Source organism: Neofelis nebulosa, chromosome 7 (assembly GCF_028018385.1).
Source record: "Neofelis nebulosa isolate mNeoNeb1 chromosome 7, mNeoNeb1.pri, whole genome shotgun sequence".
Lineage (NCBI taxonomy): Eukaryota > Metazoa > Chordata > Mammalia > Carnivora > Felidae > Neofelis > Neofelis nebulosa.
The window spans coordinates 123,212,105-123,239,933 of NC_080788.1; the positions used below are offsets into that span (position 1 = coordinate 123,212,105).

Genomic DNA, 27,829 nt, shown 5'->3' on the forward strand with positions numbered 1-27,829 from the left:
CTAAGTAGTTTCCTTTACTTTTTGCGCGACCTTCCGCGGTTATCCAGCGGCTTACTAAACAAGACTACAATTCCCATGAGGCTCAGCAAGGCCAATGCAGAGACTAGGGAAACAATGAGACGTGTTCTTTGTGGCCTTAAGGGTGATAAATGGTCGCGTGAGCGGTTGCTTTTCCGGCCCATTTAGGGATAGCCCAAAGGAGCTTGAAGGAACTCTAGAACACACATAAACTGAAGTCCGAGGAGGTGGAACGGAAGTACCCGGTGGAAGCGAGGAGGAGCCGGAAGTTAAGGCGGGGAGGGGCGGGGGGGTGGAGGGAAAAGCAAGCCAGGAGGTTCTGCGGCCGCTTCTAGTAGTTTCCAGGCGCTGCCGGGCGGCTGGGACCAGGCAGTCCTGAGGCTGTGGCTGTGGCTGCTCGGAAGCTGGTGGCGGCGCGACAGGAAAGCTGATGGCCAAGTGGGGTGAGGGCGACCCACGCTGGATCGTGGAGGAGCGGGCGGACGCCACCAACGTCAACAACTGGCACTGGTGAGGGCCAGCGGGCCAGGCCGCGGGAACGCTACGGCCCGGCCAGGGTTGCGGGTCCCTGGAACCTCGGGCGGAACAAAACTAGGGCCGGTACAGCCCTGCCCGGAGGTGGGGGTGGGTTCTTCTTGTGGCAGGGGTCCGTAGTCCCAGGTCTCTCCACACCACCACCTGCCTCTGTTTCAGTGTTTAGAGGGCAAGAGGGCGACGTGGAGGGCTGCGCCCAGAGGAGGGGTTTCAGAGATACGAGAACATAACCCCCGTGGCCGATGCATCCAGCCTTAGCAAGGACATGCTTCCCACACGTGGCCGGAGGAGTCCGTGAGACCCAAATCGGCGTGGATTGTGTTGGGAGATCGCTGTGTTAGGCTCGGGGCTAGTGGGCTGGAATTCTTATTTTGCGGCTTACGGGTGAGATTCAGAGTCAGTCGTAGAGAACCACTGCCTCAATACAGAGGACAAAGGTTTGGAACGTGTTCGGTGGGTGCTCAGAGCACAGTGATGCTGAAGATGCCATGGCCTCTCACCCGGAACTATTCATTTGGTTGTGTTGTAACTCCCAGGACTACCCCGGTTGCCGGGCAATCACGGTTTTATAACTTAACCACTTTTAAAAGCTTACTCTCATTTATGAAATGTCCTAAAAGTACTATTTCTTTATCTTTTAACTCCACTGAACTTTGTTCCCGTTGCTTTCATTTTTACTTCGTTGCAGCCCTTTTTGCTGCTGGGTTCTCTGCTAGTTAGTATGTTGGGAGGCAGATAGTGATTTTTCTTCTCTATATTTCAACCTATCTCCTCTCCTTTTAACATACATAGTGCTTTGATCTAATTTGGTTTGAAGCCCTGGATTTTACATTGTTTTCCTAGACGTTTAGAGGACACAGAATGTGTAGGGAATTTATAGCACAGCCTGAATTTGACAGGTCAGAACACTGTGCTAATGAGGTCAAGATTATTGCTTTCTTACTTACCAGACTTGTTAGCTAAATACTGCATTCTAGGGCCCACTCTTAGGCTCCTGACCTCAGCAAGATGGTCAGTTTTCCATTTGGTCAAACGGGGGCGCCATGTTCAAGTGTCAAATACTGACTTTAGCACCATCATGCTGAGAAAGGAAAGTATAATTTTCCATTTGATTTGTAACCATTCCACACAGCAGTTATCTTTCTTGACAGTATGGGACTCCTTATCTTCCTGAAAGAGGATAACATGTTTGTGGATGTACGGGAGTGGGACTGGTCTTTTCAGAGTATTTGTCAGGTCTCTTTTAGCCTTGGATTCTCTCGCACAGAGCAAGCAGTGTGTCTTCCATTTGGCTGCTAGTCCATAGTTTTATTTCTGTTTTGCAGGACAGAGAGGGATGCTTCAAACTGGTCCACGGATAAGCTGAAAACGCTGTTCCTGGCAGTGCGGGTGCAAAATGAGGAAGGCAAGTGTGAGGTGACAGAAGTGAATAAGCTTGATGGAGAGGCATCCATTAACAATCGCAAAGGCAAACTTATCTTCTTTTATGAATGGAGCATCAAACTAAACTGGACAGGTAAGTCTGTGCTGGGCCATTAGAACAAAGGCTAACTGCATTTTGGTTGACCTATTAAGGAGCCGGGGAGAACAGTTTTGGGAAGGTTAGGAACTCTTCAGGGGACACAGGGCTCCTTTACTTTTATAGAAATCAGTATTGGGTGCCAAAATTTCTCTGCTGCTGTGGGACACTAAATGCATTTCCTCTCTGTGGGCCTCATAAGCCGCCACCAGTGAAGCAGCTGGGCCACTGAATCTTTGGGCCACATGATATGTTAGGACATTTTATGTCAGGTAACGTTTCCTCAGACTAGCTAACTTTTGTCTCTTGGATGATTGACTTAAAGGTGGGAAGGGGAGGGTTTTTTTGGTCTTGATTTTTTTTTTTTTTTTTTTTTTTTTTTACTTTCTCCAGTGTGAATCTACCAGTTTAGGCTACCCTGCTAACGAAGTTTCTGTGTGACTATAATTTGGGGTGGTTTTATCCTCCAGTTTTTGTGTCCCTTCTGTGGTGGTACTGGCAAAGAATTGGAGCCATGTATGTGCCCTAGCTGGATGGTCCTGACAATTTTAAAAGGCACTAAAGCTAAAGGAATACATGTGTGGGGCAAAGCATACATTAGATTTGTACCTCGATGAGCATTTTTCAAGTAAATGGTAATAAAGAGGAGAAGAGTAGATCTATCTGTTTGTGACTTTAAAAAAAAAAATTATAGTAGTCTGAAAGGAACCTTGGGTATCATCTTGCCCAGTCCTTTTTTTATAGATTGAGAAACTGAGGTCAGGAGAAGTGAAGATCAATAATCATCTTGTTGGTTCATTTTGAAATACAGTCAGTTCTGCTGTAACGTCACCCGTGTGTTCCTAAAAATCCCCATACTGTGCAAAATTGCTCAACCAAAACCACAGGGCTTATGGGGAGGATAGGGTTAGGGACACGACACAACACCCAAAAACCTTCATTGGTGACACATTTTTAAAATTTAAGAACATAAAAATTGATAGCACAGTCCACACATGTTATATGGGAAGAAGTACGTAAATAATACAGTAAACATGGTGCTTTACCTTGAAAAAGACCTGAAGTTCACTTGTGAAAGTGGGCATCAGAAGGGTTGCAGCATGTGGGTTATTGTCGATTGGTGGAAGGAGGGTCAGCTGAAATCAGAAGTTGTAACACCAGTGTGGGTGGCGTGGCTCATAGCACATGGGGAACTGAGGCTGCTGGCAGATAAATGTTTGAGATGTGTGTGTTTTATGTATTCCTGTGCAGCTCATTTCAGCTGGGTGTGGTTTTGTGTGGGTGTGTGTTCACCTAGTGTTTCTCGTGAAAGAAATCCTGTGTTAGCAGATGTGAAATTCATGCTGTGATCAGATCGACCACTAATATGTCAGTCACATCGGAATAAATTTGTATTTTCAAAACAAGCATTCTAGCAGAACTGACCGCATTGATTGTTGACCTAAGTTCTCCCTGGCAGAATTCCTGCCAGTGCCACATCCACACGGCTCTTAGTCCCATACAGTAATAACGCAGTTGGCCTCAACAGATCTAATGAGGAAAGACATTTCTTCCAGGGGAGAAGCGGGGAGGGTTGGTTGCGTCTGGCTTTATCTCAGAATAAAGAGGGTCAGTTCAGTAGTTCAAAAGAAGTGCAAGCAAAAAAAAAAGTGCAAGCAGAAGAGTAGCTAGGACTCTAGAGCAGCCTTTTCCTGCAAAGGGGGAGACTAATGATGTTGCATTGCTTTTGACAGGTACCTCTAAGTCTGGAGTACAGTACAAGGGACATGTGGAGATCCCCAATTTGTCTGATGAAAACAGTGTGGATGAAGTAGAGGTTTGTGCTTCCTAATTCCTCATCTGAGTCTTCCACATTCTCTATTCTCAGATGAGAAAAATGACTTCCCGTTCAAGATTAAAGCCCAGGCCTGGCCCAAGCATTCAGAACCTCAGTTTGTAGATGACTTCCTAGGTCTGTGGTGCCATTGAGAGCTTCCAGCACAGCTTGTGCGTGTTTAATTACTCCGCTTTAGCTAGTAACTTGGGTTCTAATGTTAGCCACCTTGGCTTTGGCAGAATGCAAGAAGGAACACTCATGGGGATTGGAAAAATACCCCAACCCTCACACGTTTCCTTTGGAAATGTCAGCAGCTATCTGATTGCTCAGCACCCACATTCCATGTCGTGGGTGCCCCTCAAGTTATTTACCACCTACTTCTGATCTTTCACTCAGATTAGTGTGAGCCTTGCCAAAGATGAGCCTGACACAAATCTCGTGGCCTTAATGAAGGAAGAAGGGGTGAAACTCCTAAGAGAAGCAATGGGAATTTACATCAGCACCCTCAAAACAGGTATCCCTTGAGTAGTTAACGTATGCCTTGAGGAGGTAGTTCCCTCCCACCCCCGACCATCAGACTCTGATTAAGGGTCCTGACAGTCCTTTCTTTGCCAGATGGGTAAAAGATTTGTGGGGGAGGGGGCTTATTTCACCTCAAAATCAATCTATAAACTCTGAATAAGGGAAAGATATAGAGATGGATGATCTGATATATTGACTGTTGAGCACTTGAAATGCAGATAGTCCCAAGTCGAGCTGTGCCGTGAGTAGAAAACACGGTGGGTTTTGAAAACTTGGTACCGGAAGAGGAATGTGAAATTACTGATAGCTTTTTATATTGATGCAATAGTTTAGATGTATTCGGTTAAACGTGTTACTAAAACTAATTTCACTTCTCTGTTTTAACACTTTACTGTGGCTACTAGAAAACTTAAGATTATATTTGAGGCTGTCATTACATTTCTGTTGAATGGTGCGATCTAAAGACTTGGCATCCCTGGACTGCTTGAGCACAGTCCTGGACTATCTTTGACATGCATTCTCCAGGGACACTTAGGGGGTCATTAGGATAGCGGTCAGCTCAGCTCTCCCCTAGAATTCCAGTTCTGCCAGTGTGTTCTGATCTTGGTGTTGGGAGTACATAAAATGACTGTCAAAGGGCACCAGCATACGAGGTGATACCTCTTCTGGTGAGAACGAGTGCTCTGGTGCACTAGGCGTGGCTATTCTACTGAGGTAAGGCAGAGTGGAGAAGGGGGACTAAGTATGCATCTGTGGGTATCTTGCCCTGCTCTTGAATTCCTTGAAAGTGCCACTACATTCGCTGGCTACCATCCATAGGAGACCTCATGTACATTTAACAAGTTGTGTTGCTTCTAATGGAGCGAGATTTAGAATCATCCTAGTTAACATTCTGTGTTCTGTAGTATACACTCAGATACCTGTTTTGCATAGTGCAAAGGTAAAGACCTAAAGTAAGTAGACTCTTTCTTTCTTTGTCATTACTTCATTTGGGGGTAAGACGTCCATGTTTGTCAAACTCTAAAGAAGCCCCACATCTCAGCTACTAAGAAATAACTTCCAGGAGTGGGGATTTTATTTTTTCAGAGTTCACGCAGGGCATGATCTTGCCTACAATGAACGGAGAGTCAGTAGACCCAGCCGGGCAGCCAGCACTGAAAACTGAGGAGCGCAAGGTAAATAAGTGGTATTTCCATGTGCTCTTTCTCTGACCCTAACCTCCAAGCCACAGCAGCCTGTGATCTGCCCATGGTGCTTTTTACAGAGTCCACAGTATGTAGTTGTTTGTCCCTCTTTCACTGGGTTTTAATCATTTATAACAAACCCCTAGAGCAAATGGAAGCCAGCAGGGGCTTCAGAGTTTCTCCTGATTGCATTTAACACCAGTTAGGTTGTGAACACAGGATGGTCTTCAGCTATCTATGTTTTCAGTATTCTTTCTAAGTGGGGTGTTGATATTTCGTACTTTGACACTAGAGGGGTCACGAAGGTACTGGGCTTAGATCACGACATTCACCTATTAGGAAATTGATCAATTTCACCACATTTGCAGGGTGAGCAGCTAGTTTTTGTGGAGCTAGAACTTGTACGGTTCAGGCTCAGCACTTGGTTTGCAGCCCTGCTGCCCTTCTGCCAGCACAGTGAAGGAGATTCCCGAGGGGAGGTGGCTGCTTCCAGCTCTTTGAGCACAGAATTTTTCCTGGAGAATTACACTGAGTGCTTCAGAAATGCCCAGTGGTTTGCCAGGTCCTTTGGTCAGTGGGGTTTCCAGTGAGGATCTGTCCTCCACTGGGAGTGTTGTTTTCGGTGGGAACTGAGAACATTCTGGGAAGGTTCCCCTAATGACTGAAACATCCATCCAGCCTCCTGGAACAATTAGCACTGGAGGCGAAGAAGTTTGTGAGAATGAGTGACAGGCCTGTCCTGGAAGCCACGTTAATGGAGGCTTCCCACCCTCTAAACCTTTCTCGCTGCCACTTCCACAGGCTAAGTCTGCTCCTTCAAAAACCCAGGCCAGACCTGTTGGTGTCAAAATCCCCACTTGTAAGATCACCCTTAGAGAAACCTTCCTGACATCACCAGAGGAGCTGTATAGAGTCTTTACCACCCAAGAGGTAAGTATAATCTTGTCCGTCAGGCCTCTGGGCATTTGCTGCTCAGGTGACTTGGGATGTTGTAGGCACATCCCCTCTGCATGCAGAGCAGGTACTAAAAAGTGGTGCCATGAGGATTTCCTCGTACAAGTAGCGACAAAGAAAAAACCCTTCTGTGTTCACTCTACTCCTCAAAGTGGACTTGCTCTCTGTCCTCCCATATAGTGTTTTGGGGTGGTTTAAGTGGGCACCACTGGAAGCATTCTTGTTGGAAAAGTGAATGGATCTGAAGTATTGGCGTCATGGATTTACAAAGAGTTACTCAGGTCAAAGCCCTGAGCAGTGGCTGTCCCTTTGTAGTGGGACATAACAGAAGCCAGTCATTGGACAGAGTGGTGCCTTTGGAAATGAGAGCTAAGGTGTGCAAGCATCACCTGGCATTTGTCCCTAGGTCCCACTGAGAGGGACATCTTCCCTACCTCTTTTTTTTTTTTTTTTTTTCCTCCCCACAGCTCGTTCAGGCCTTTACCCATGCTCCTGCAATGTTAGAAGCAGACAAAGGTGGGAAGTTTCACCTGGTAGATGGCAACGTCTCTGGGGAATTCACTGATCTGGTGAGTGCCTGCTAGCCCCAGACCCAGGATATAGTCTCAGGTCAGAAGAAAAACATTCCTTTTTCCAGCTCTGTAGGCAAAATTCAATCTCTCTGGTTAGTAAAACCTCATTTTTTTTATTTTCAAAAGAATGTTGCAGTTGAATTCTCTTGCTTTCCTAGAATTTTTCTCCTCAGAGTTAAATTAGTTCTTCCTGAAGAAATCAAACATGGAAGAGAGGTCATGTATATTGGCGGCTGGAACTTTCCATTTGTAGCGCTGAACTGTCACCTGGGCACAGTTGACCGGACTGGACTTGGGAGTGAGAGGAGAGGCCGTAGCCTGTGGTGGTGCAGATGCTACCAACTCCATGGTCCACTTTGTGCCCCCGAGGTGTAGAATTGCACAGACCGTAGGCCGAACGAAAGACAGACAGCTGGTCCCAGCCAGGATCTGGCTCATTGGAGTCTACGGTACACACTGATCTCTCTGGTTATTTTAGGTCCCTGAGAAACTTATTGTGATGAAGTGGAGGTTTAAATCTTGGCCAGAAGGTAAGTATGCATAGTTGCTTAGTGCCATTACCCCCAGAACTCTTTCTTTCCCCCTTAGTCTCCAACCCTGACGGAAACCCTGGATCTTAAACCCCCCTCCCCTCTGCCTCTCCCCAGGGCATTTTGCCACCATCACCTTGACCTTCATAGACAAGAATGGAGAGACTGAGCTGTGCATGGAAGGCAGAGGCATCCCTGCCCCCGAGGAAGAGAGGACACGGCAGGGTTGGCAGCGGTACTACTTTGAGGGCATCAAACAGACCTTTGGCTATGGCGCACGCTTATTTTAGGGCTGGCAGCAAGGGGCTGCCCAGTGCTTCGGTCCAGCCCTCTCCTGACTGGGGCTTGGGACTCACAGGATTGCACCATCCCAACCACTAACTTGGGGCTGGGGCCCCTTCCCTCCACGTATATCTTGGGTTTGTGCATGTTTTCTGCTGGGTGGGATCAGAGGGTGATTTCTCTTTTATGTGTACATACGCTAAATAAACGTAATTTAAAAAACGTGCATATCTGGAAACCTGTGTTGCTTGGGTGGCTGGTATTAATGAGTTTCCTTGAAGACACTGAATTAAAGGGAAAACCATTCTGGGTAAGGGCAGGTAATTAGGAGGCAGGAAAGAAACCACCTCACCGCATTCCTGAGCTAGTCTCCTCTGCAGACTGGCACAGAGCTGCTCCCCTCACTGCGAGAAGACAAGGCGGGGTTCTCAGGGGTAAACAGTGCCAAGAAACTGCACCCTAGGCTTGCCTCTCTGTGTGGCCTCTTCTCAAGAGACGAGCACCAGGTGCTGGTTTGATACATGGGAAGATCCCCTGCCCTGTGGCAGGGGGTACTGTGGACCTCAGGTTCAGAGCTTCTGCTTACTGAGCAGTTCTATGTACTGGAGACTAAGTAGCCCCCTTGCATTAGCTCATTTAACCCCCATAATAGCCTTATGAAAAAGCTACTACCTGCATTTCTGTCTTAGAAAAATCTAAGTCTTGTTTTCCTTCAGTAACCTCCCAGATCCTACAGCTGATACTTTGCAAGAGTTGAGAAGGACTGGAACTTGCAGAGCCAGTGCTCCAGTCTAAACCACTATGTCTACTGCCCTGTTGCTGGGTTCATCTGCTTAAAGAGGCTGCTGTATTTCTAGTGTGTTAGGCATCCCTCCTGGAGTAAAAAAATGCCAGGCCTCTTAGTACTCCCAGAAAGAGGAAGATAGGAATATCCTGGTCAAGTATTTTTTAAGTACCTGGTTCCGTTAAACAAGTTGACTGAGCACTGACCAGAGGGCGGGGGTATGTTCAACTGGAGTTCAGGCCACCACGTGGCAGAAGTAACTACCTGAACAGGGAGGGCCGCTTTCCCGCACAAGCCCTGCCCTGGTGCCCTGTGTCCCAGTGTGAGTCAGGGCCTTCTAATCCAGACATGCTACCTCCTGCAGGCACAGCTATTTCCTTCATCTATTTTTGCTTGTTTTATTAGGTGGCAGTGAGGCCTGCAGGCTAATTCTACCAAGGTGACTTGGCCAAAACATTGTAAAGCAAAAGACCAGTACTGATCTGGATAATTTAGGCCCCCAAGAGCCACTTTTGGCTTGAATTACTCAAAGGAATGGTGGACTAAACTAATTAGCATCTAATTTGGCATTAGATCTGCCTCTTGGGGGTCCAAAAAGAAGTCTTTTGATAGAGAACCTGGACTGTAGCTTGAATCAAATCTAGGGACCCTTCCTAACAGACTCCTCTTCCTCACACAGAGACCAGTGACAAAATAGGAGCGCTTTCATGCCTGGCTGGAGAGTTAACCAATTCTAGAGTTCTTTAAAAGAAATCTGAAGTAGAGATTATAAATACCTTAAAAAAGCCAAAGCACCAGGCAAATTAACTGTCCTGTGACCTGCTCAGTAACAGTTGACATCCCCAGTACTAATGATGGCTGTTCCCATTTTTACCACTGCCATTTTACTGCTAGCATTTTAAGTAGGCTCCATGCCCAGCGTGGTGCCAAATATGGTGCTTGAACTCACAACCCTGAGATCAAGACCCGAGCTGAGATCAAGGGTTGGATGCTTACCCGACTGAGCCACCCAGGTGCCCCTTGCTGCTAGCATTTTTGAGCCTAAAACGCAGATCGAGCTAAATACAAAACTGTGCACTTGGTTGGACTTGGGTTGAATCATACCACTTCTAACAAATGGGGCAAATTTTCCTACCTGTATAATGGTTATAACAGGTACCTTATGAGAGCATTAGAGATGACGAATATAGAAGCATAGGTAATGGTACCTACTGACTTCCAGACTCAAGGGCCCAAATGTTCTCCCTTGAGCAAGAATATTTTGAAAAGCTAGTTAACTGGCTAAATTGCAAATCATAGGCCAAGGATTCACCTAAGAATCATCTGGGGGAATCTTAAATTCAGAAAATGTGGACTCCACCCCTAAAAGATTCTTACTTGGTGTGGGGTGTGGCCCATGAACTTACATTTTCATAAATACCCCAGGTGATACTGATGTCAGGACACATTTTGAGAAGCACCCCCACCTGTTAAAATCTAATTGTAATGGAGGAGCCAAAGAAACACATTTGGGACCTTCTCATGAACAATAGGACAAAGGCTCTGAAACATTCTATCTTCCAACAAAGGAAGTCAGCAGGATCTGGAAGGGACGTACTATGTTGCTTTAAACCCTAGTAAGAATTCGATCTGACCAGTCTTGCCTAGCCTAGGACCCTTTATCAGGTACACCAGATGGAGACAAATTGGGCAAGCCATCCTGATGACGGGCAGCTAAACTGGAAATAGTGGTGTTCGTGCTGGGTGTGCAGCCACGAGGGCTGGTGTTTGGAAAAGTAAGAACAGCTAGGCAAGACAGTTACCTCACTAACACTGGACCCAAACGGGGGAGGGCCCCCACCTGATTCTGGTCCTGGCCGCTCCTAAAATCCTCCCTTTAACAGGATCAGTGACCTCTCCATCACTGTTTCTCCTCACACACACCTATTCCCTGAGCCCAAAGTCACCTGCACAGTGCCTCTTTCTCCTTTGTAGAGTTTGAATAAACACCATTTTATAGCTGACCTGCTCTCCAACCTCTTCAAGACTCCTTTCCAAACCGCCTTTATCTTCTGTCATCTGTGGTCTGAGATGGTAGCAATTTCCCATGTCACTTACAGATCAAAAATGTGGCTGGCTAAACTCAGTTTTTGGGTAATAGACAACCACTAGGTGTAGATTAAATTTAGACAGTGTGTTCAAGTGTTAAGGTGAGTTATATTAGAAAGGAGGAGAATTAGCAGATTCCTGTGAAAAAGGACTCTAGGATATTTTTATCTTATAAAAAAAAAGTTTCTGCCGGGGCACCCGAATGGCTTAGTCAGTTAAGCGTCTGACTTGATTTCAGCTCAGGTCATAATCTCACGATTTGTGAGATTGAGCCCCAAGTCGGGGCTCTGCGCTGGCAATGTGGAGCCTGCTTGGGATTCTCTTCCTCTCTCTGCCCCTTCTCCACTAGTGTTCTCTCTCTCAAAATAAATACACACACACACACACACACACACACACACACACAAAGTTTCTGCTAACAGATAATTAAATTATGCCTGTACTAATCATGTTGATTTTCCCAGACAAGAGAATGGGAGGGAACTTGGATCCCATCTGGTGACGAGATCCTGCCCTCTCTGGCCCTGTAATATTTTAGTTGCACCAGAGTATTTTTAGACTGTGGCCCAGGACCAGACTAATAAACTTACCTCTAGGTGTGATCGTTATGGAAACATCTGGTTCTCTGAGCGTCTCCAGGTGGTGGCTCTGGACATACCTTGCCTCATCCTACTTCCCGATGTGTCTCTGTCCTTCCCCAGATGCCAGTAGTGACAGTGCAGTGTCTGTTAAGGGTAGCAACCAAGGCAGGGTACAGGTCCACTTCTGTCATCTGATAGGGGTAGTCCTTTGGGCAACTCTGCCCAAACTTGCAGCAAGGTACTTGGGGAAATAGGGCCACTTCCTCTGGAGTGCATGCTAATTGACCTCTGCCTTGGAAGTCTTCCTGTTCCCCAAGAACTAGTAAATGTGCTCTGAGGTCCGTACCTCCTAGGAAACCCTGTACAAGTATGAGTAGGGATAACTCACATCTACATCTAAACTCTGTATCCCAGGAGCTCTGCCTGCCCGGCTAGGTTAAGGAGTCACAAACACGACCATGGGGGCTTGGATTGGGCTGTACACAGGGCTCCCTACACCTCTGGTGAGGCTCCAAATTCTTCATCAGACAGAATTTGAAAATAAAGTGCTTTATTGCTGAGGATCACAAAGAGCTTCAGGGCGGCTGTCTAGGGGCTGAAGTTCCCACCTTTTGGAGCTTTTGTGAACAGGATGGTGGGGACTTCAGCCCTTCAACCCCACACAAGGCAAGGAAGTAAGATTTTGGGGGTGAGGAGGGCAGGGAAGAAGCACCAGGTTTGCTAGGTGAGCCGATTATGTGCATCTCTTCCCAGCTCTGAGCTCAGTGCATTCAATGACATCACCTCGGGAGCGTCAAGTGGGCCATGGTGGGAGCCTTTACAAACACCACAGAAACTGCCCAAATCTGGGCTTCCCTGCCGCCAACCCCGAGCCGAGAACTGGTGTACCAGCTCACCATGGTGCACATCCTCCTGAGCTGTTCTGAGCCCACCCAGACCTGGCAGCTGTGTCCATTCAGGGCAGTGCCATCCAGTTCTGCACATCCCTACAACCTGGACAGAGCAGAGATTGCTGGACAAAGAAAGGGACCTGAACTGGTTGACCCATTCCCAGCCAGGAGCCGGCTCTGTCTCGGCCACCTCAGCCTGTCTGTCCACACTGGGCCCCACGGGTTGACTTCAGCCCTAACCAAAGTAGTGTCCACTGAAAAGCAGCTCGGAGTTGAGGAGAACCTGTTAGGGCCCCGGTGTGGGTCTGTGGTGGCTCCCAGCAGGGGTGGGACAAGGGGGCCTCCCGCAACCAACCAGAGATAAAGAGGGCTGGCTGCTAGGCTGGCTGTCAGCCTGACAAAATGCAGCTGTGGCACCACAGGACCTGGGAATCACGACGTGTGCCCAGAGCCAGGGTGGAAGAGCCCAGCTCAGAGGGAGAGGGAGGAAAATGAGTGGCCGGGCTGGGACAGCACCTCCCAGGGGGCAGGAGAGGGCAGCCCCCACAGACACACACTTCCCCCCTCCCCCATCACCCAGAGACCTTGGGGGCTGAGCTCCCTCCCTCAGCCTGGGCCCTGTACACCCCTCGACCTTGTCCCCAGCCCCACACCGACACCTGGGGTGCTGACCTGCCTTGGGTTCACAAGCAGAGGGCCCGCGGCACCAGGCCGGCCGGCCTCACGGGGTCTGGGCAGAGGCAGGGTGAGGGGTGTGCAGAGGAATCTTCTCCAGAACAGCAGCCCCCTGGTTAGTACTGCTTGGCCTCCTGCAACTGGGCCAGGTACTCCTCCTCGGGAGGGTTGTCGGCGCAGGCCCGGCCATTGTTGGGAGGCCGCACAGCGTGGTAGCGGCTCCAGTCCCCCTTACAGAGGATCCAGGGCAGCGTGTCCACCTTGAAGTGCAGCTCAGGTGAGAAGTCGGTGCTGACGAGGTCAGGCACACCGGCGCCCTTGCCCCGAGTCAGCAGCCGGCTGCCCGCATCGTAGCAGCAGTGCTGGGCGGCCAGGGTGCTGCTCTCCACGGACAGCAGCGAGCGCAGGCAGAAGCGCGCCGTGGGCTGGTACACGTCCAGGTGCTCTCGAGGCCCGCTGGCATCCCTCCACTGGAAGCTTCGGCCCCGGTGCTCATCCTGCAGGCTCACCGCGCTGTACACGGCCTCCAGCGGGTACGCACATGGGCAGCTGGGCAGGTCCTGCAGCACCTGACTCAGGTACTTGGCTAGGAAGTCACTCTTGCAGTTCAGCCACTTCTCACAGCTATCCACATCTGCAGAGGGGAGGGGAGCCAGTCAGCCCCGAGGTGGGGTGGGGGATGATCAAGGGCCAATGCCTGGAGAAGGCCCCGCACCGGAGCTGAGTGCAGCCCAGCTTGGCCTCCTCTGTTGCCAGATAAGGGCTACCACACAACCACCCAGGAAACCCGGAGCCAGAGGCTACGGCTCAGAATGGATGTTGGCCAAGGGGCTGGAGGAGGAGCCTGGAGGCTGTCTGAAGTGCCAGGTGCTGTCCCTTTATGTGCTGGATGGTGGGGGAGATCTGGGGTCTTGGGGAAGGAGCTGGGGTGGTTGGGCGCAGGAACCGCTGTTTTAAGCAACTGGTAAGAAAGCGTGTCGGCCCACTCTCACCTCTGCCCGCTGTGACCCCCTCCATCTATGCTGTCTTCCTCCCTTCTCTCTACCTTGGGAATGTGGCCACTGACTCTGGCCACGCAGAAGGAATGGCTCTTTCCTCCTCGCTCCAGAACTTTAGGGCACACTCTGCAGCATCGTGCTCAAGTTGGTCGTGTGTGTCTCTCCCCCTAACACCCGAGCTCTTTGAAGGCAGATCCTGGGCCTTAGTCTTCTGGGAACCCCTGTCCTGCACGGTGCCAGGCCCACCACGCCAGCTGAGGGAGCTTCACAGTATTGAGCATAGGTCCCACCCGCAAGGGGGCCTGTTGGCAGCTGCCTACCTCTTTGTGAGGGGCAAGTGACACCAAGAGACAGGGATGCAGAATGTCCCAGTGAAAGTACCGTCTGCTCCAAACTGCTGGAAGGAGCAGTCCTGGAATTCTGGCCCCTAAACTGTTTCTGACAGCACCCCTTCCCACACAGAGCCTACCCAGGAGCCTCCAAGAGCACCCGGGAGTGGAAGCCAGAATGTCCCCATCCCTTCCCGCAGCCAGGGAGAATATGCCCCACCAGATGGATCTCCAAGCTCAGTGGCTCCCATCAGGACGGTCTTCCCAGCAGGAATATCAGGTTGGGAAAGGCCAATGGCCTGGCTAGAAATGACAGGGACTCAGAAATGACAGGGCCTCTTTGCTGGGGAGACTAATCTTCCAGCTGGAACATGTACTCTGCCTCAGTGGATGGGGGTGAGATTCCTCCTGTGCAGTGATGCTCCACCCTCCCGAGAGAGGTTCTCCCCAAGCCCCCAGGAGCAGGGCCTAGCTCCCCACTGACCTGGGCTGAGCATGTCCGTAGCATTGTGAGCCAGGGGCGGCCACCCCTCACCGGGGAAGCCCGAGGGGTCCTTGTCCTCGGTGCCTTTGGGAAGAGAGGAGGCCAGGCTGGTGGGGCCCCAGGGCACCTCTGTGCTCCCAGTGGGGAAGCCCAGCCCTCACTAGGCTCTCGGTGCCCACAGCATCTGGACTAGGCCTGGGACGAGGCAGAACCACCGTGTCTATAAGCTTCCTGCATCCCTTCTCCAGGCCCCACCCTCAAACAAGGCCCACATTCCCAGGGGGCCAAGCCCAGAGTGTAAGCCTCTGCCTGTGTAGGAGCTGGGGTTCGTCTCACCAGGACAAAGGGGCAGGTCGCAGGCACGGGACTCGGTGGCAGTGCAGGCGTAGCCGCAGGGCCGAGTCCTCCTCTGGCTGCCGCTGCCGCAGCTCCCACTGCAGGGAGACCAGGGGCTCCACTCCTCTTGAAGCTCATAGTCTGGGTCAAGGCAGGGAGCCAGGGGTGAGTGAGCACAGCCCACAGGGCGCATTGGTGCAGATTAGCTAAGGGTACCCCTTCCTCAGGAGGGTGCCATCCGTGCCAGGGCTCCCAGCCTAGCGGACGAAGCACGGGCTGGACTTCAGCCCCCACCTGTCCCTCAGCCGGGGACCCTTGCATGGTAGACACCCATGTAAATCATCAGGTGGCTCTACAGACACAGCAACAATCCCAGCCACCCACTCTGTGCCAACACAGCGATGAGAAAAAGATATCTGGGGCTGGAAGCTACCTGACCACTGTCAATGTGACCCTGGGCAAGTCCCCCTATGTCTCTGACCTAGAGGGGTTTTTTTTTGTAATTTTTTAATGTTTATTTATTTTTGAGAGAGAGAGAGAGAGCAGGGGATGGACAGAGAAGGGGGGGTGGACAGAGGATCCTAAGTGGGCTCTGCACTGACAGCAGCAAGCCCGATGCAGGGCTCGAACTCACAAACCGAGAGATCATCACCTGAGACGAAGTCAGACGTTCAACCAACTGAGCCACCCAGGCGCTCCTCTGACCTATAATTTTTATGTCAATTAAAACCAAGGCTGACAACACTTCCCCAGCACTGGGGACATTAAGGAAAGTCCTGACTTTCCATGAAAGGGACCAAGACCTGGTCTGAGGAACCTGAAATACACCATGACTGCACCCTCAGACCTCTGGCTGTTGCAGGTCTGAGGACCCAGAGGGCTCTGTGGAACCCCCAAAGTACTGACATACCCAGCTCTCTCCTCACTTCCCAGGCATGCCAGAGCAGGTGGGCACCAAGAGTTTAAGGAAAATTAATGGAAGAAAAGCTGAAAGGCATGAAAACTGCCAATTTACATCATTTTGGTGAACCAAGGAAAGCCTGCTATGCCTTAGTCTTAATGATGGCACCGCTGTCCAAGGATGAAATACCAGGGCTCTAGGGAGAATGGCTGTAACTGTCCATGAAACACATCTGTACCCAGGAAAACCTGAACGACAACAAGAATGGCTGTCATGGGAGCTGGCCAGGTGTTAGGTGGTATTTTCTGATAGTCTGTGCTATGTTGTTTTCTAATAAAAATAATAAAAATAGCCAATAATTAGTTTACTACATGCTGGCACTTTAAATGTATTAACTCAATACCCTCTACGCCCAATCTTATGTAATTAAGGGTTGTGCCATTCTCCATTTTAGAGAGGAAGTAAATTAGGCATAGAGAGATTAAGTAACTTGCCCAAGGTCACTCAGCGGGTAAGCAGCAGAGCCAGGATTCAAGCCCACACAGTCTGAAAATGAGGTCAGTTATGAGTGGTGCGGTTTATCATATTTCCCAATTTGTTGGAAAGTGACAGCTATGAATATATATAAAATTAACAAACGTCGATTTGCTTAGGGGGTCTCAGGGTTGTTGTGAAGGTCAAATGTTTGGGGGAAAAACAGATTTTGCAAGCTATGGATAATGTTTCTATTTAGCAGATGATGGTGTTTGTACAGGCCTAAGCTTCTGGCCTTCATAGCTGCCCCTGCTTGGTGAAGCTCTCAGGCCTCCCTTTAGCCCCAGTTACTCTCAGAACTTCCAGAAGCAGCAGCCGGGGATGCCAAGGTGGGGATGCTCACCATAGCCGTCTGGCTCCTTGAAGGCCCAGTCCCCAGGGGCCAGCCAGCCCTGCTCCCAGCTGCCTGTGGCCCCACTGAACCCAGGCTCCTCCTCCTCCTCCTCTTCCTCCTCGTTGTCCTCCTGGTCCTCACTCTCACTATACTCTGCAGGGTAATCCTCCTCCTCCACTTCTTCCTCCTCCTCTTCTTCCCCTGGGGCTCTGCCCTTGAGATTGGTCCTCCCCTCCTCGCCCTCCAGGTAGCTCCAGAATAGGGGCCAGAAGAGCTCCTTGGCGGACAGCCAGCTAGAGGCACCCTGGGGCCAGCGACTGCTGGGCTCAGCCAATAGGTCCATCTCCACCTCGGCCTGGGGATCCTCCACCACCTCGATGGTCACCTGCAGAGGGTCAGACACAGGCCGGCCAGTGAAGGAGTGCTCAGAGCAAGGCTCCAAGGAGAGGAGAGATGACAAGTGTGGGGGCAGGGGCAGAGGACCAACCTTTCCTCCAAACCAGCTCATTCTCTTGGCCAACCTTCCTGGCTTCCCAGGGCACACGGGGTCACAATTTAAGACTTGGCTGTGCATCAGAATCCCCTGGATATTCCAGACTCCTTGACCTAACCCTAGACATGAATTTAATTATCTGAGGTGGGGCTAGGCATGGTGGCTCTAACATGTGCCAAGGGTAGAGACCCACTAGTTTAAGAGAAGCTGGCTGTGAACTCTGCTGCAGGCTGCCCAGAATTAGGGGCCACTAACAGCCTTGGGTCTCGCTGTAGGGCTGGAAAATGATAGCAAAGAAAGCAAAGTCCCACAGCAGCCCTGGGTGGGGCGGGGGTGGGGGGGCTCTCATTCACCACATTGTGGACTGGAAATAAGTAACATGAAATCATTTACATGAAAGTGAACTTTGAAACATTGTTTTTGGCTATTATAAAATAATACGAGATCGCCGAACACAATTTGGGGGAAAACCAGCAAAATATAATGAAAAAAATTAAAATCACCCCCACTCCATCTCTGACAAATAACATTTTGATAATTAAACTTCCAGGTTTTACACATGCACGCACGCGCACATGCATACACACAAACTTTTAAACAATTTTAGAATGTTAGTTTCTACACTTCCTCCTTGCCTTTTCTCTTTTGATGAAAGTGTTTTGCAAACTGTAGGTGCTGCACAAAATGCAGAACTCTTATCATCAGGGATTGAGGACTGGCAGTGGAGAATGTAAACTGGAATCCCACTGGCTCCATAAAGCCCCTCTGGCGGGCAGCCCCCTACCACGAGCCCACCCCATTCTGCACACAACCAACCCTGCAGGAAGGGTTGGGTCTGGGTAGGGGCCACAAGTCGCCCCTTCCCCATTTCCCTAGAAGGCCCTGCCATTCACAAAGCTTCCCCACTCCTTGGGTCTTCATGACAGCCCTACCAGGCTGGTGCTGTTTCTCCTTTGCTATGGACTGGAAAACACAGGCTCAGAGGGCCACATGCCCTGCTCAGCCCGCAGCTGGGAAGTAGAGGAGCAGCCCCCACTACTCTGTGACCCCCAAAAGAACCCCCGCCCTCCAAGGAATACAGGATGGGGACGCCTGACCTCAGGATGGAGCTGGTCAGCCCAGTTCCTCTCTAGGTGTCCACTGGGCCTATGCCCTCCTGTAGCTCTCACCTGGATATTGGGGTTTGGGGCAGTCAAGTCTGTGTTGGCCAATCCTGGCAGCTTCTGCAGCTCCAGCAGCAAGGGAGTGTCCTCCAGGGTCCTTGGCATGGACGCCTTGTCCAGGCTCAGGGCTGCTGGGTCACTGAGAGCCCGGCGCCTATGTTGGCGTGGCCCTGCCTGGAGGCGGGTTCTGGGGAGCAGGGGGATCCTCTCCTCTTCCCTAGGAGAGCTGGGATCTGGGGAGGCTGAGACCTGAAGGAGAGAGAAGGGGAGGAGGGGGTGATTGGGGTCAGGGCTTACCCCAAATGGACCCAAAGTAGGCAATGCAGGAGTCTTGGGGTCTGACCAGGCCACAAATTCACCCTGTGACCATGGATCCAAACATACGTGTTTTAACGCCTCAGAGAGTAAATGAGGCCATGTGCACAGAGTGCTTGGACAAATGGTGCCAACGTGAGGCATAACAGGGGGGCTAAATCAGGTTTCTACACGTGGAAGAAACATAAGCCAACCTCCTCATTTTACAGATGAAGAAACTGAGGTCCATAGAGGGAAGCATGTTGTTTAAGGCAGTGTTTCCAAGTGCAGTTCACAGACCACATGCCTCAGAATCCCCCAGGGCTCTTGCCCAGGAACAGATGGCGGGTCTCACAAGTCAGGGCAGGAAGGCCCAGAAAGGCTGACAAGGAGGGTAGTGGCAGACCTGGGCCTTCCCCCAGCAGGCTCCCCTGTCACTGACCCTCCCAAGCTGTCCACGTGAGGGCTGTGTTCCTTAGCATCTCTGACCACTGCTACCTTCCTCCTCCTGCCCGTCTGGGACCCAGCGCCTTTTCCTAGTTCAGGTGCCGTCGCAGCTGTCTGTCTGCCAGGTAATTCCCTCCACCAGCCAGTGCCCATGGGGTCCACACCGTGACAGTCCCTGCCTCGGCTCAGATAGTAAGTGAAAGACCCTAGTTGTCTCTGACTCCAGCAGCAGCCCTCACCTGCTCAGACAGTGGGACACTGGGGTGGCCATCCACCTACTTCCAGGCTACAGCCATTGCTCAGGTCTCTACAACAGGACAGAGGGGGCACTGTCCAGAGCTGCCTTATGATGTAAAGCATGCCCCACCCAGGCCACAGCCTTGACCCCACTTCCCATCTCATACCTAAAGCCATGTGAAAAAACACAGGTCTGGACAGTCAGATCAGCTTGGGTTCAAATCCTAGCTCTGCCTCTTCCTAGCTCATTCAACTTGATCTGCAAAATGAGGATAATTCCTACCTGGAAGGATTGTCAGAAATTTATTTATCAAACACTTACTTCCACAGCATGTGTGTGCCAGGCACTATTCTAAACACTTAATCATTCATTTCATTCTCCCAACAACCCTCAGAGGTAGGTGCTAGCTGTCATCCCCATTTTGACAATGGAAACTAAAGCACAGAGAGGGCAAGTAACTTGCCTCAGGTCACACAGACATTTAGTGGCAGAGCCTAGGATTTGAAACAGACAGCCTGGGTCCAGAGCCCATTCTCTCTCTCTCTCTCTCTCTCTCTCTCTCTCTCTCTCTCTCTCTAAGATTTTATTAAGTAATCTCTACATCCAACGTGGGACTCGAACCCACAACACTGAGATCGAGTCACACATTCTACCAACTGAGCCAGCCAGGCACCTGAGAGCTCACACTCCTTAACTGTTTTGCTCTGACACTACAGGCAAGAGTGTGGAGAGTCTATTTCACAAATCAGGGGCTTATTCAGTCTAATTTCTCACTATGACTTTCTTTCCTTGGGTTGAAAAAGAGAGTCAGAACCTTTGGCCTCTCCCCTTTAACCCCCTCCTTCGGTGTTGCCCAAACACCTGGTTCCAAGGCTCCTGCACTAATCACCATGGCCCATCTGAGCCTGGCCCTGGAATCTGTTACTGAGTCAAAGTGCTCTGGTCTCAACAGCCAGGCCAGACAAGCAGAGAGGATGGACAGATGAGTAAGAACAACTCATCTCCTTCACTGACCAGTCTTGGAGGCCTGGAACATCCCCATATGCTGCTTTCCTGGCAGCTCCCACTCACTATGCCACCAAAGCCCTAACTGTCCCGGTGCCTTGGCTCAGTAGCTCCTCTGTCTGCAGCCTCAGGACTGCAGGAGTTCAGGGTCTGCAGCCTTTCTGGCTGAGGTGGATATCACTGCCTCGTGAGTGGGTAGTTAAGCAATGGTTCTCATCTGAGAACATTTGGCAATGTCTGGAGACATTTGTGGTTGTCACTTGGAGAGGGGTTCTACTGGCACCATGTGGGAGATCCTACAACACATAGGACAGCCCTCACAAAAATCATCCAGTCCAGAATGTCAACAGTGCTGCAATCAAGGGGCACCTGGGTGGCTCAGCCAGTCAAGCATGGACTTCGGCCTAGGTCACGATCTCATTGTTCCTGAGTTAGAGCCCTGCGATGGGCTCTGTGCTGACAGCTCGGAGCCTGGAGCCTGTTTCAGATTCTGTCTGTCTCTCTCTCTCTCTCTCTCTCTCTCTCTCTCTCTCTCTGCCCCTCCCCCACTTATACTCACTCTCTCTCTCTCTCCTCAAAATAAATAAATTAAAAAAAAATTTTTTTTATGTGTGCCAGGGTGGCTCAGTTGGTTAAGTGCCGACTTCAGCTCAGGTCATGATCTCACGGTTCATGGGTTCAAGCCCCACGTCGGGCTCTGTGCTGACAGCTCAGAGCCTGGAACCTGCTTTGGATTCTGTGCCTCCCTCTCTCTCTGACCCTCCCCTGCTTGCACTCTGTCTCTCTCTCTCTCTCTCTCTCTCAAAAATAAATAAACATTAAAAAAAAAATTTTTTTTTTAAGTTTTTTTAAAAACAGTGCTGCAATTAAGAAACCCTGCTCTAGGGGGCGCCTGCCTGGTTCAATTGGTAGAGCATGTGACTCTTGATCTTGGGGTTGTGAGTTTGAGCCCCAATGCTGAGTGTAGAGATTACTTAAATAAATAAATAAACTTAAAAAAAAAAAAAAGGAAAGAAACCTTGCTCTAAAGTCAGGCTGCTTAGATCTGAATCCCTGAATAGTCTGGTTTCTGACCTGTGGGACCCTGACGGGACAGAACCTCTATGAGCATCCTTATGTGTAAAATGAGAACAATGATGGGAGAGAGCTAGCATCCAGCAGGGCTCAGAATATTCATTTCCAGCCCTCTCCAACCTCTAGGCCATAGAAAATCCTGGCTAACCACCACAGCCACACGTCACAGCCACCCTTCTCTAGAGCTGCTTAGAGCCCCTGCTCTGTGCTTCAGGCCCCAGAACTCTCAGGAGTGGAGTGGGGCCATGGGTCTTAGTTTGGGTTTCTTCAGAAGCCAATGCTGACACCAGAATTCAAGGGCATTCCTTTGGAAGGTGATCCCAGGAGACACCAGCAGGGAGTGGGGGAGTGGGTCAGGGGTGGGAGGCAGCTAATAAAGAATGCTCCATCAAGTTAGTGACCATGGTGGACAAGTGGAGCTCAATCCTACTGGTCCCAGAAGTAGGGAGCTGGGCTACATACCTGCAAACCTCACCAGTCACTGATTGCGGGCTTCTGGGTGGAGGAGAGGATTTGTTCCCCGGGCACCTCAGATCGGTCATGTACAGCTGAAAACAGGCCCTCGTGCCCGTGACAGCCCTCAAGCAACTGGACACTGTCAACAGGGAGTAAGGCAGAGATACGGGCAGAGCCCCCTGAGCCCTGACCCGTGAGTACTGTCTGAGCACATCTTCTCTACCAGGCCTGAGCTAGGCCCTGGATGTGCCTTCTGTCACCCCAGCCACCCCAGCTAGAGTGCAGGTAGGACTTTGTCTGCTTGCTTCACGCAGTATCCTGTGCCTGGTACACGGGAGGAGCTCAATAAATCACTGCTGAGTGACTGAATGAACACTAGCACCCCAAGGGGTGAATGTGACTGTCTCTATGTTAATGATGAGGCTATGGAGGCTCAGAGAGGGTAAGGGATTTACATAAAGTCCAAGGTTGTAATAACATCGAAGCTTGGCTTCAAACTTAGCTCTGCCTGAGAGACAGCCACTCACTAGCTGCAGACCCGAGGCTTAGTTATTAGACCCACTGTCTGTTTCCTCGTCCCTAAAACAAGGAAAACAAGACAAGGACCACAAAATGCTAGGCACTGTGGCCGTTCAGGTGGTTTTTGGATCCTAACCAGAACAGAAGACACCCAAGGCAGAGTTCTGTCATTCTTTCTTTGCCTGTCTAGTGCCCAACAAACCCTTGTGTTGTTGTTTTTTTTTTTAACTATGTTATGAGTTTGAATCTCTTTTTAATGTACAGAGAGAGGAGAGAGAGAGAAAGAGTGAGCATGAGTGAGGGAAAGGCAAAGAGAGAGACAGAATCTCAAGCAGGCTCTGCACTCTCAGTGCAGAGCCCGATGCGAGGCTCAAAGTCATGAACTGTGAGATCATGACCTGAGCCAAAATCAAGAGTCAGATGCTTACCCGACTGAGCCACCCAGGCGCCTCACCCAACAAACTCTTGTAACAACAATGCCACACATGTGTACATCCAGTGCTTTCTCACCCAGCAGGCCATCTGACAGAATGGGTTCTCTTATTCCCATTTGACTGTGGGAGTAAACTGATGCTCAGCAACAGGCCTGACCAGAGGGAGGGTGGCACATTTTGTTCACGATGTCAATGATTTCAAGACCTTTCAAGACTTACGATGAGCAGGCTGGGGCATGACATACAAAGATGGACCCTGAGGCCCCGGGTCTAGCTCTTGAAATGACAGACCTGGCTCCCAGTCTCAGTCAGGCTTAATGTCTCTGTGCCTTGATTTTTTTCATCTGGAAAATGAGACTAACACCCATCCAACACCCATGGGAACAACACCGAGGGGCCGTATGTGCTTCAGCTTCGTCATAAAAGTCTCTGGAGTTGTCATTTATTTCTGACATATCACCTAAGGCCCTAGAAGAGCAGTCTGCATTATGTCAACATAATGTCTTAACTACCACCTTGATTACATAACAGCTTTAACACACATCACATGGACTTCTGAAGCAGTATTTGAACTGGATGGGATCACAGAGATGACTTAGCCCCTTATTTTAAATGTCAGGAAATCATCTGAGGTGAGTCATACCTGAGTTAATGACCCACTGAGACCAGAACCCCAGGTCCTGGGCTCTAAGCTCTGTTTTTCATTCATGGCACTAATTTAACATATGTTTGAGGGTTCCACCAGGCCCTATACTGGAGCTGGGGGTATGACTTTGGCTCTGAAATAACCTATCCTCTAGACTGGTCTCGGGGGAAGATCTGGCAAATATATCAAAAATAATCACAATACAAGGCAGTAAGTACTAAAATAGAAAATATGTCAAAATGAGTAGGAAAAAAATGCCAATTCAATTAACTTTATGACCACTGCCACCTCCACCTAGGAGGTGGGACTGGCCAGGGGATGTTCACTTCCTCTGGATTTGTCTACAGCAGTGGTTGTCAGCAATGGTGGGGGAGAGGGGTGTCCGTCAGGAAACTCAGGGCAATGTCTGGCTCTGTCCGGCAGTGGGTGCTACAAACACCTAACAGGTTAAGGCCAAGGATGCTGTTAAATGTCCCACAAGGCACAACAAAGAATTATACAACCCCAAATGACAGGACTGTGGAGGATGAGAAACTCTGGTCTACAGGATGTAGTCTCAACAGGAGGCAAAAAATCTTAGATATTACAATGGTTTGTAACATACCCAAGTGCCATGATACATAAACAGTATAGTCATGAAATGGTATATCCCAATTTCAGTGGGAGAGGCACTTAGGGGGGAAAAATGTCTAAAAGGCTCCTTAGAAAGGCAGCGTTGAAAAAAAACGTGGATAAAACACCAGTCCACAGAGACCTCAAATGCAGGCGGTGCTTCCCGCCGCCTCTGGAGGGCCTCAGCAGCCTGGGCACTGCTAGCAGCCCAAGCTCTGGTGCCGCTCACCTACCGGTCTCCTGCACGCACCCGGCGGGGCCTCTTAGTGCCTTCGTCTGGAAAATGGAAAGAACTACTCTGGCCTCCTCCTCCTAGAACAGCTCAGAGCCTGGAAGGAGCCAGGACCCCCTACCACACCAGCCCGCAAACCTTGGAACAAGTCGGGAGGGTTTTGTCCCCAAGGGGACAATCCACGCAGTGATGGCTGGACTGTGGACCCCTGGTGAAGGGAGACAGGTGTCGACAGACCGTGGTTCCTCTTCGCGTCTAAACTACTCTTCCCCGACTCGCTCCTCTGTTTTCGGTCGCATCCCCAAAGCCCACTCACGGGCCACCCAGAAAGTGCCCCCCACCCCCACCCCGCCACGTCTTGGCGACTTCTGCTCTTCCAACTACATAGTAATATCAAGGTCCCTGGCTGATATTACTCTCCAGCAAGTTGAAAGACCCCACTCACTACCTCATCTCGTCTCAATTCACACCCAAAGGGACTCCAATCTTTTGCAGGTTTGATTTGAGGCTGCACCGGCCGTTATTCGGCGGGTTGAACCTCAGCAACTCCGCGCAGCGTCGCGTTCCCCTCCCACCCTCCCGACTCCTCTCGGAACGCGCCCCCCGGACGGGGGGGTTGCAGGAGAGGTTCGCTCAGGGCGAGGCGGCCGCAGGTGGGAGAGGCCGGGCCGTTCGGGGCGTGTGGGGGGAGGTCCGCGCCCGGCCCTCTGCCCACTAGCGCAGTCTGTCCTCGGCCGGCCGGCCAGCCACGCGGTCGGGGTGGGGGCTTGGGGGGTGGGGGGAGTCCGCCGCACCTGGTCCCCGCCCCGCGCCCGCCCTCGGAGGTCGCCGCTCGCGCCCGGGACCCCGCGCCGACCCCTTTCCCCGCCGCTCACCTCCGCCAGCCTCGCGGGGCTCCAGGGCCGCGGCTTCCTCAGGGGGAGCGCCCGGCCCGCGGCCAGCAGCGCCGCCAGCAGCACCACGCCGAGGAGGAGCCCCGCGCGGCCGGGCAGTCGAGGCATCGTCTCCCTGCCGGCGCTGCTCCGCGCCGAGCCTCCGCGCCTCCCGAGCCGCTCCCGCGCGTCCGTTTGCGCCGGGCCTCGCCTCCTCCAAGGGCGGGAGCGCGCCGGCCGCGGAGGGCGAGGGGCGGGGGCGGGAGGTGGGGGAGACCGGCGGTCGCGGGGACGCGCGGGGCGGGGGAACCGCGCGGCTCTCGGGTCAGCGCCCGGGATGTCTCCGCCCTTCCCGGAGGGGCGGCTCCTCGACGCGCCCGGACAGTCTCGGCTCCCTTTGATCTGGCCGCCTCCCCGCCCCCTGTCCCCGCCGCTGGTGCCGTCGCAGCCCCGAGCGAATTCCTGTTCGGGGGACGTCGCGACCGGCCGGCACGGCGCGCTCAGGCTCCGCACTGCCACTCCTGCGGGTCGCCCTCCCCGCGGGCGCGCAGACGGCGCGGGAACACACGGACCCCCAGGACCCCGCGAGCGGGGAACGCGCCGCAGCCCAGCGTGAGAGCCCTGCGGCCTGGGGCAGATGTTTGTTTGTGCCTCGAGGTAGGTTTGCTCAGGGAAGAAGGCCGGGAAGTAACTCCTCCAGGGCTCCCCGAGATCCCCAGCTGGAGGTGGAGCCCAGAAAAACACCTGGCACTGTGCACCCGATTTCCTCAGGATGTTCTCAGAGCACAAAAACCGAGAGAGAGTTGAGATTCAGATGTGAGGGTAGAGCCCCAGGAGCACAGCAGCTAGACACGCTGAGGGAGTGGTCAGAAGATCTAGCCCGGCCACTGGGTGTCACCTAGTTTTATCCCGGATAAAACAATGGGACCACCCACTCCCTCTAGCGAGACTCTTGTGCAGGGATCCTTACGTGTAGCATATGCGGGTCATGAAATAAAACCTCAGCTCGTGATAAAGATCAGGAACGCTGAAGGGCAGTGACAATTTTAGTGGCCTGGATGGGGGCTGTGAGGGAATGTGAGCGCAGTGATGCAGGGCGGGGGCAGAGCGGTTTGGACAGATCAGTGAGGAGCTGTGGGAAGACACTAGGGAGAATGCCTATTCAGGGACCACAAAGGCTGCCTGGTTTCAGGGCAGGAATAGCAAATCCCTGGAGGTGCTGGGAGGATGGCCAGGAAATATGCCATAGGGGTAAGTCTTGGGATCTGGGTTTAGCCAAAGTGGAAAACTTAGGGGCCCAGGCACAGTTCTAAGAAACCATTCCAATCCCCAGCGGCACAGGCTAGGGCTCTGCAGTGTTTTGTTTTGTTTTGTTTTTAATTTTTTTTTTTAAATTTACACCCAAATTAGTTAGCATATAGTGCAACAATGATTTCAGGAGTAGATTCCTTAGTGCCCCTTACCCATTTAGCCCATCCCTCCTCCCACAACCCCTCCAGTAACCCTGTTTGTTCTCCATATTTATGAGGCTCTTCTGTTTTGTCCCCCTCCCTGTTTTTATATTACTTTTGTTTCCCTTCCCTTATGCTCATCTGTTTTGTCTCTTAAAGTCCTCATATGAGTGAAGTCATATGATTTTTGTCTTTCTCTGACAAATTTCACTTAGCATAATACCCTCCAGTTCCATCCACGTAGCTGCAAATGGCAAGATTTCATTCTTTTTGATTGCCGAGTAATACTCCATTGTATATATTTACCACATCTTCTTTATCCATTCATCCATCGATGGACATTTGGGCTCTTCCATATTTTGGCTATTGTTGATAGGCAGTGGTTTGAATAGTAGTGCATCACAGGGATTACACTGGGTCTGGAGTTGGCCACCAAGGTTTGAATCCGGCTTCTACCATTTACTAAGAAGTTGATATTATTGGACAAGTTCTTTGACCTCTTGGTGAATTTGTCATTTATAAAAGTGGGGGAGTGGGGGTGGGGGGGTACCTACCTCACAGGTGTAAGAAGTAAGAATCTATGCTAAGGATTCTTATTACGGTGCAGTTTCCATTTTTTGGTCAAAAGTGCCAAATATTGGCAATTTCATGAGGTTCAACCTAATAAAATGCTTGGTACATGGTAAACATTCAACTGTTAGCCCAAAGAAACCTGCATTTGAGCACCTGCTTTGTCATACTGTTGTTGTTGTTTTTTTTTTCTAGACAAAAAGTGAGACTACCTTGTTCTTTAGCATTTAAAAAACAATTTTTAAACATTTATTCATTTTTGAGAGACAGAGACAGAGCACAAGCAGGGGAGGGGCAGAGAGAGAGGGAGACATGGAATCTGAAGCAGGCTCCAGGCTCTGAGCTTAGAGCCTGACACAGGGTTCGAACCCATGAACTGAGAGATCATGACCTGAGCTGACGTCGGACGCTTAACCAACTGAGCCACCCAGGTGCCCCTCTTTTCATCAAACTTTTAC

At 50.9% G+C, this 27,829-nt stretch overlaps 2 protein-coding genes across 9 annotated transcripts; one reads left to right on the forward strand and one right to left on the reverse strand.

Moving 5' to 3' along the window:
* Positions 1-289: 289 nt before the first annotated feature.
* On the forward strand, positions 290-8,157 carry AHSA1 (activator of HSP90 ATPase activity 1). The gene is made up of 9 exons (XM_058739834.1): positions 290-528; positions 1,878-2,068; positions 3,805-3,887; positions 4,284-4,401; positions 5,496-5,584; positions 6,395-6,523; positions 7,015-7,116; positions 7,598-7,649; positions 7,767-8,157. Exons 1-9 carry the CDS (start codon positions 449-451, stop codon positions 7,937-7,939), a joined length of 1,017 nt encoding a protein of 338 aa, XP_058595817.1. The 5' UTR covers positions 290-448; the 3' UTR covers positions 7,940-8,157.
* Positions 8,158-11,917: 3,760 nt separating this feature from the next.
* Positions 11,918-26,194, reverse strand: ISM2 (isthmin 2). Of its 8 annotated transcripts, none has more exons than XM_058739839.1 (6): positions 25,354-26,194; positions 18,528-18,770; positions 16,875-17,250; positions 15,097-15,237; positions 14,761-14,844; positions 11,918-13,583 (listed from the first exon to the last, which is right to left on the reverse strand). In XM_058739839.1, the coding sequence occupies exons 1-6, from the start codon at positions 25,477-25,479 to the stop codon at positions 13,066-13,068; spliced, it is 1,488 nt and encodes a 495-aa protein (XP_058595822.1). In that variant the 5' UTR covers positions 25,480-26,194; the 3' UTR covers positions 11,918-13,065. The 8 variants fall into 8 exon arrangements, with proteins under 8 accessions (XP_058595822.1, XP_058595825.1, XP_058595829.1 ...); XM_058739842.1 differs by having other exon boundaries at positions 17,007-17,250; positions 25,354-26,154; XM_058739846.1 differs by lacking the exon at positions 25,354-26,194 and adding an exon at positions 24,927-25,044.
* Positions 26,195-27,829: the final 1,635 nt, after the last annotated feature.

What these genes read in the sequence shown, in the direction of transcription:
- AHSA1 (XM_058739834.1), top strand. Translation starts at nt 449, where the DNA reads ATGGCCAAGTGGGGTGAGGGCGACCCACGCTGGATCGTGGAGGAGCGG. An exon ending in AACGTCAACAACTGGCACTG is followed by an intron (nt 529 to 1,877) that starts GTGAGGGCCAGC and finishes TCTGTTTTGCAG; the next exon opens with GACAGAGAGGGATGCTTCAA. An exon ending in CATCAAACTAAACTGGACAG is followed by an intron (nt 2,069 to 3,804) that starts GTAAGTCTGTGC and finishes TGCTTTTGACAG; the next exon opens with GTACCTCTAAGTCTGGAGTA.
- ISM2 (XM_058739839.1), bottom strand. Translation starts at nt 25,479, where the DNA reads ATGCCTCGACTGCCCGGCCGCGCGGGGCTCCTCCTCGGCGTGGTGCTG. An exon ending in GCCCCGCGAGGCTGGCGGAG is followed by an intron (nt 18,771 to 25,353) that starts GTGAGCGGCGGG and finishes TCTCTCCTTCAG; the next exon opens with GTCTCAGCCTCCCCAGATCC. An exon ending in CCCCAAACCCCAATATCCAG is followed by an intron (nt 17,251 to 18,527) that starts GTGAGAGCTACA and finishes GACCCTCTGCAG; the next exon opens with GTGACCATCGAGGTGGTGGA.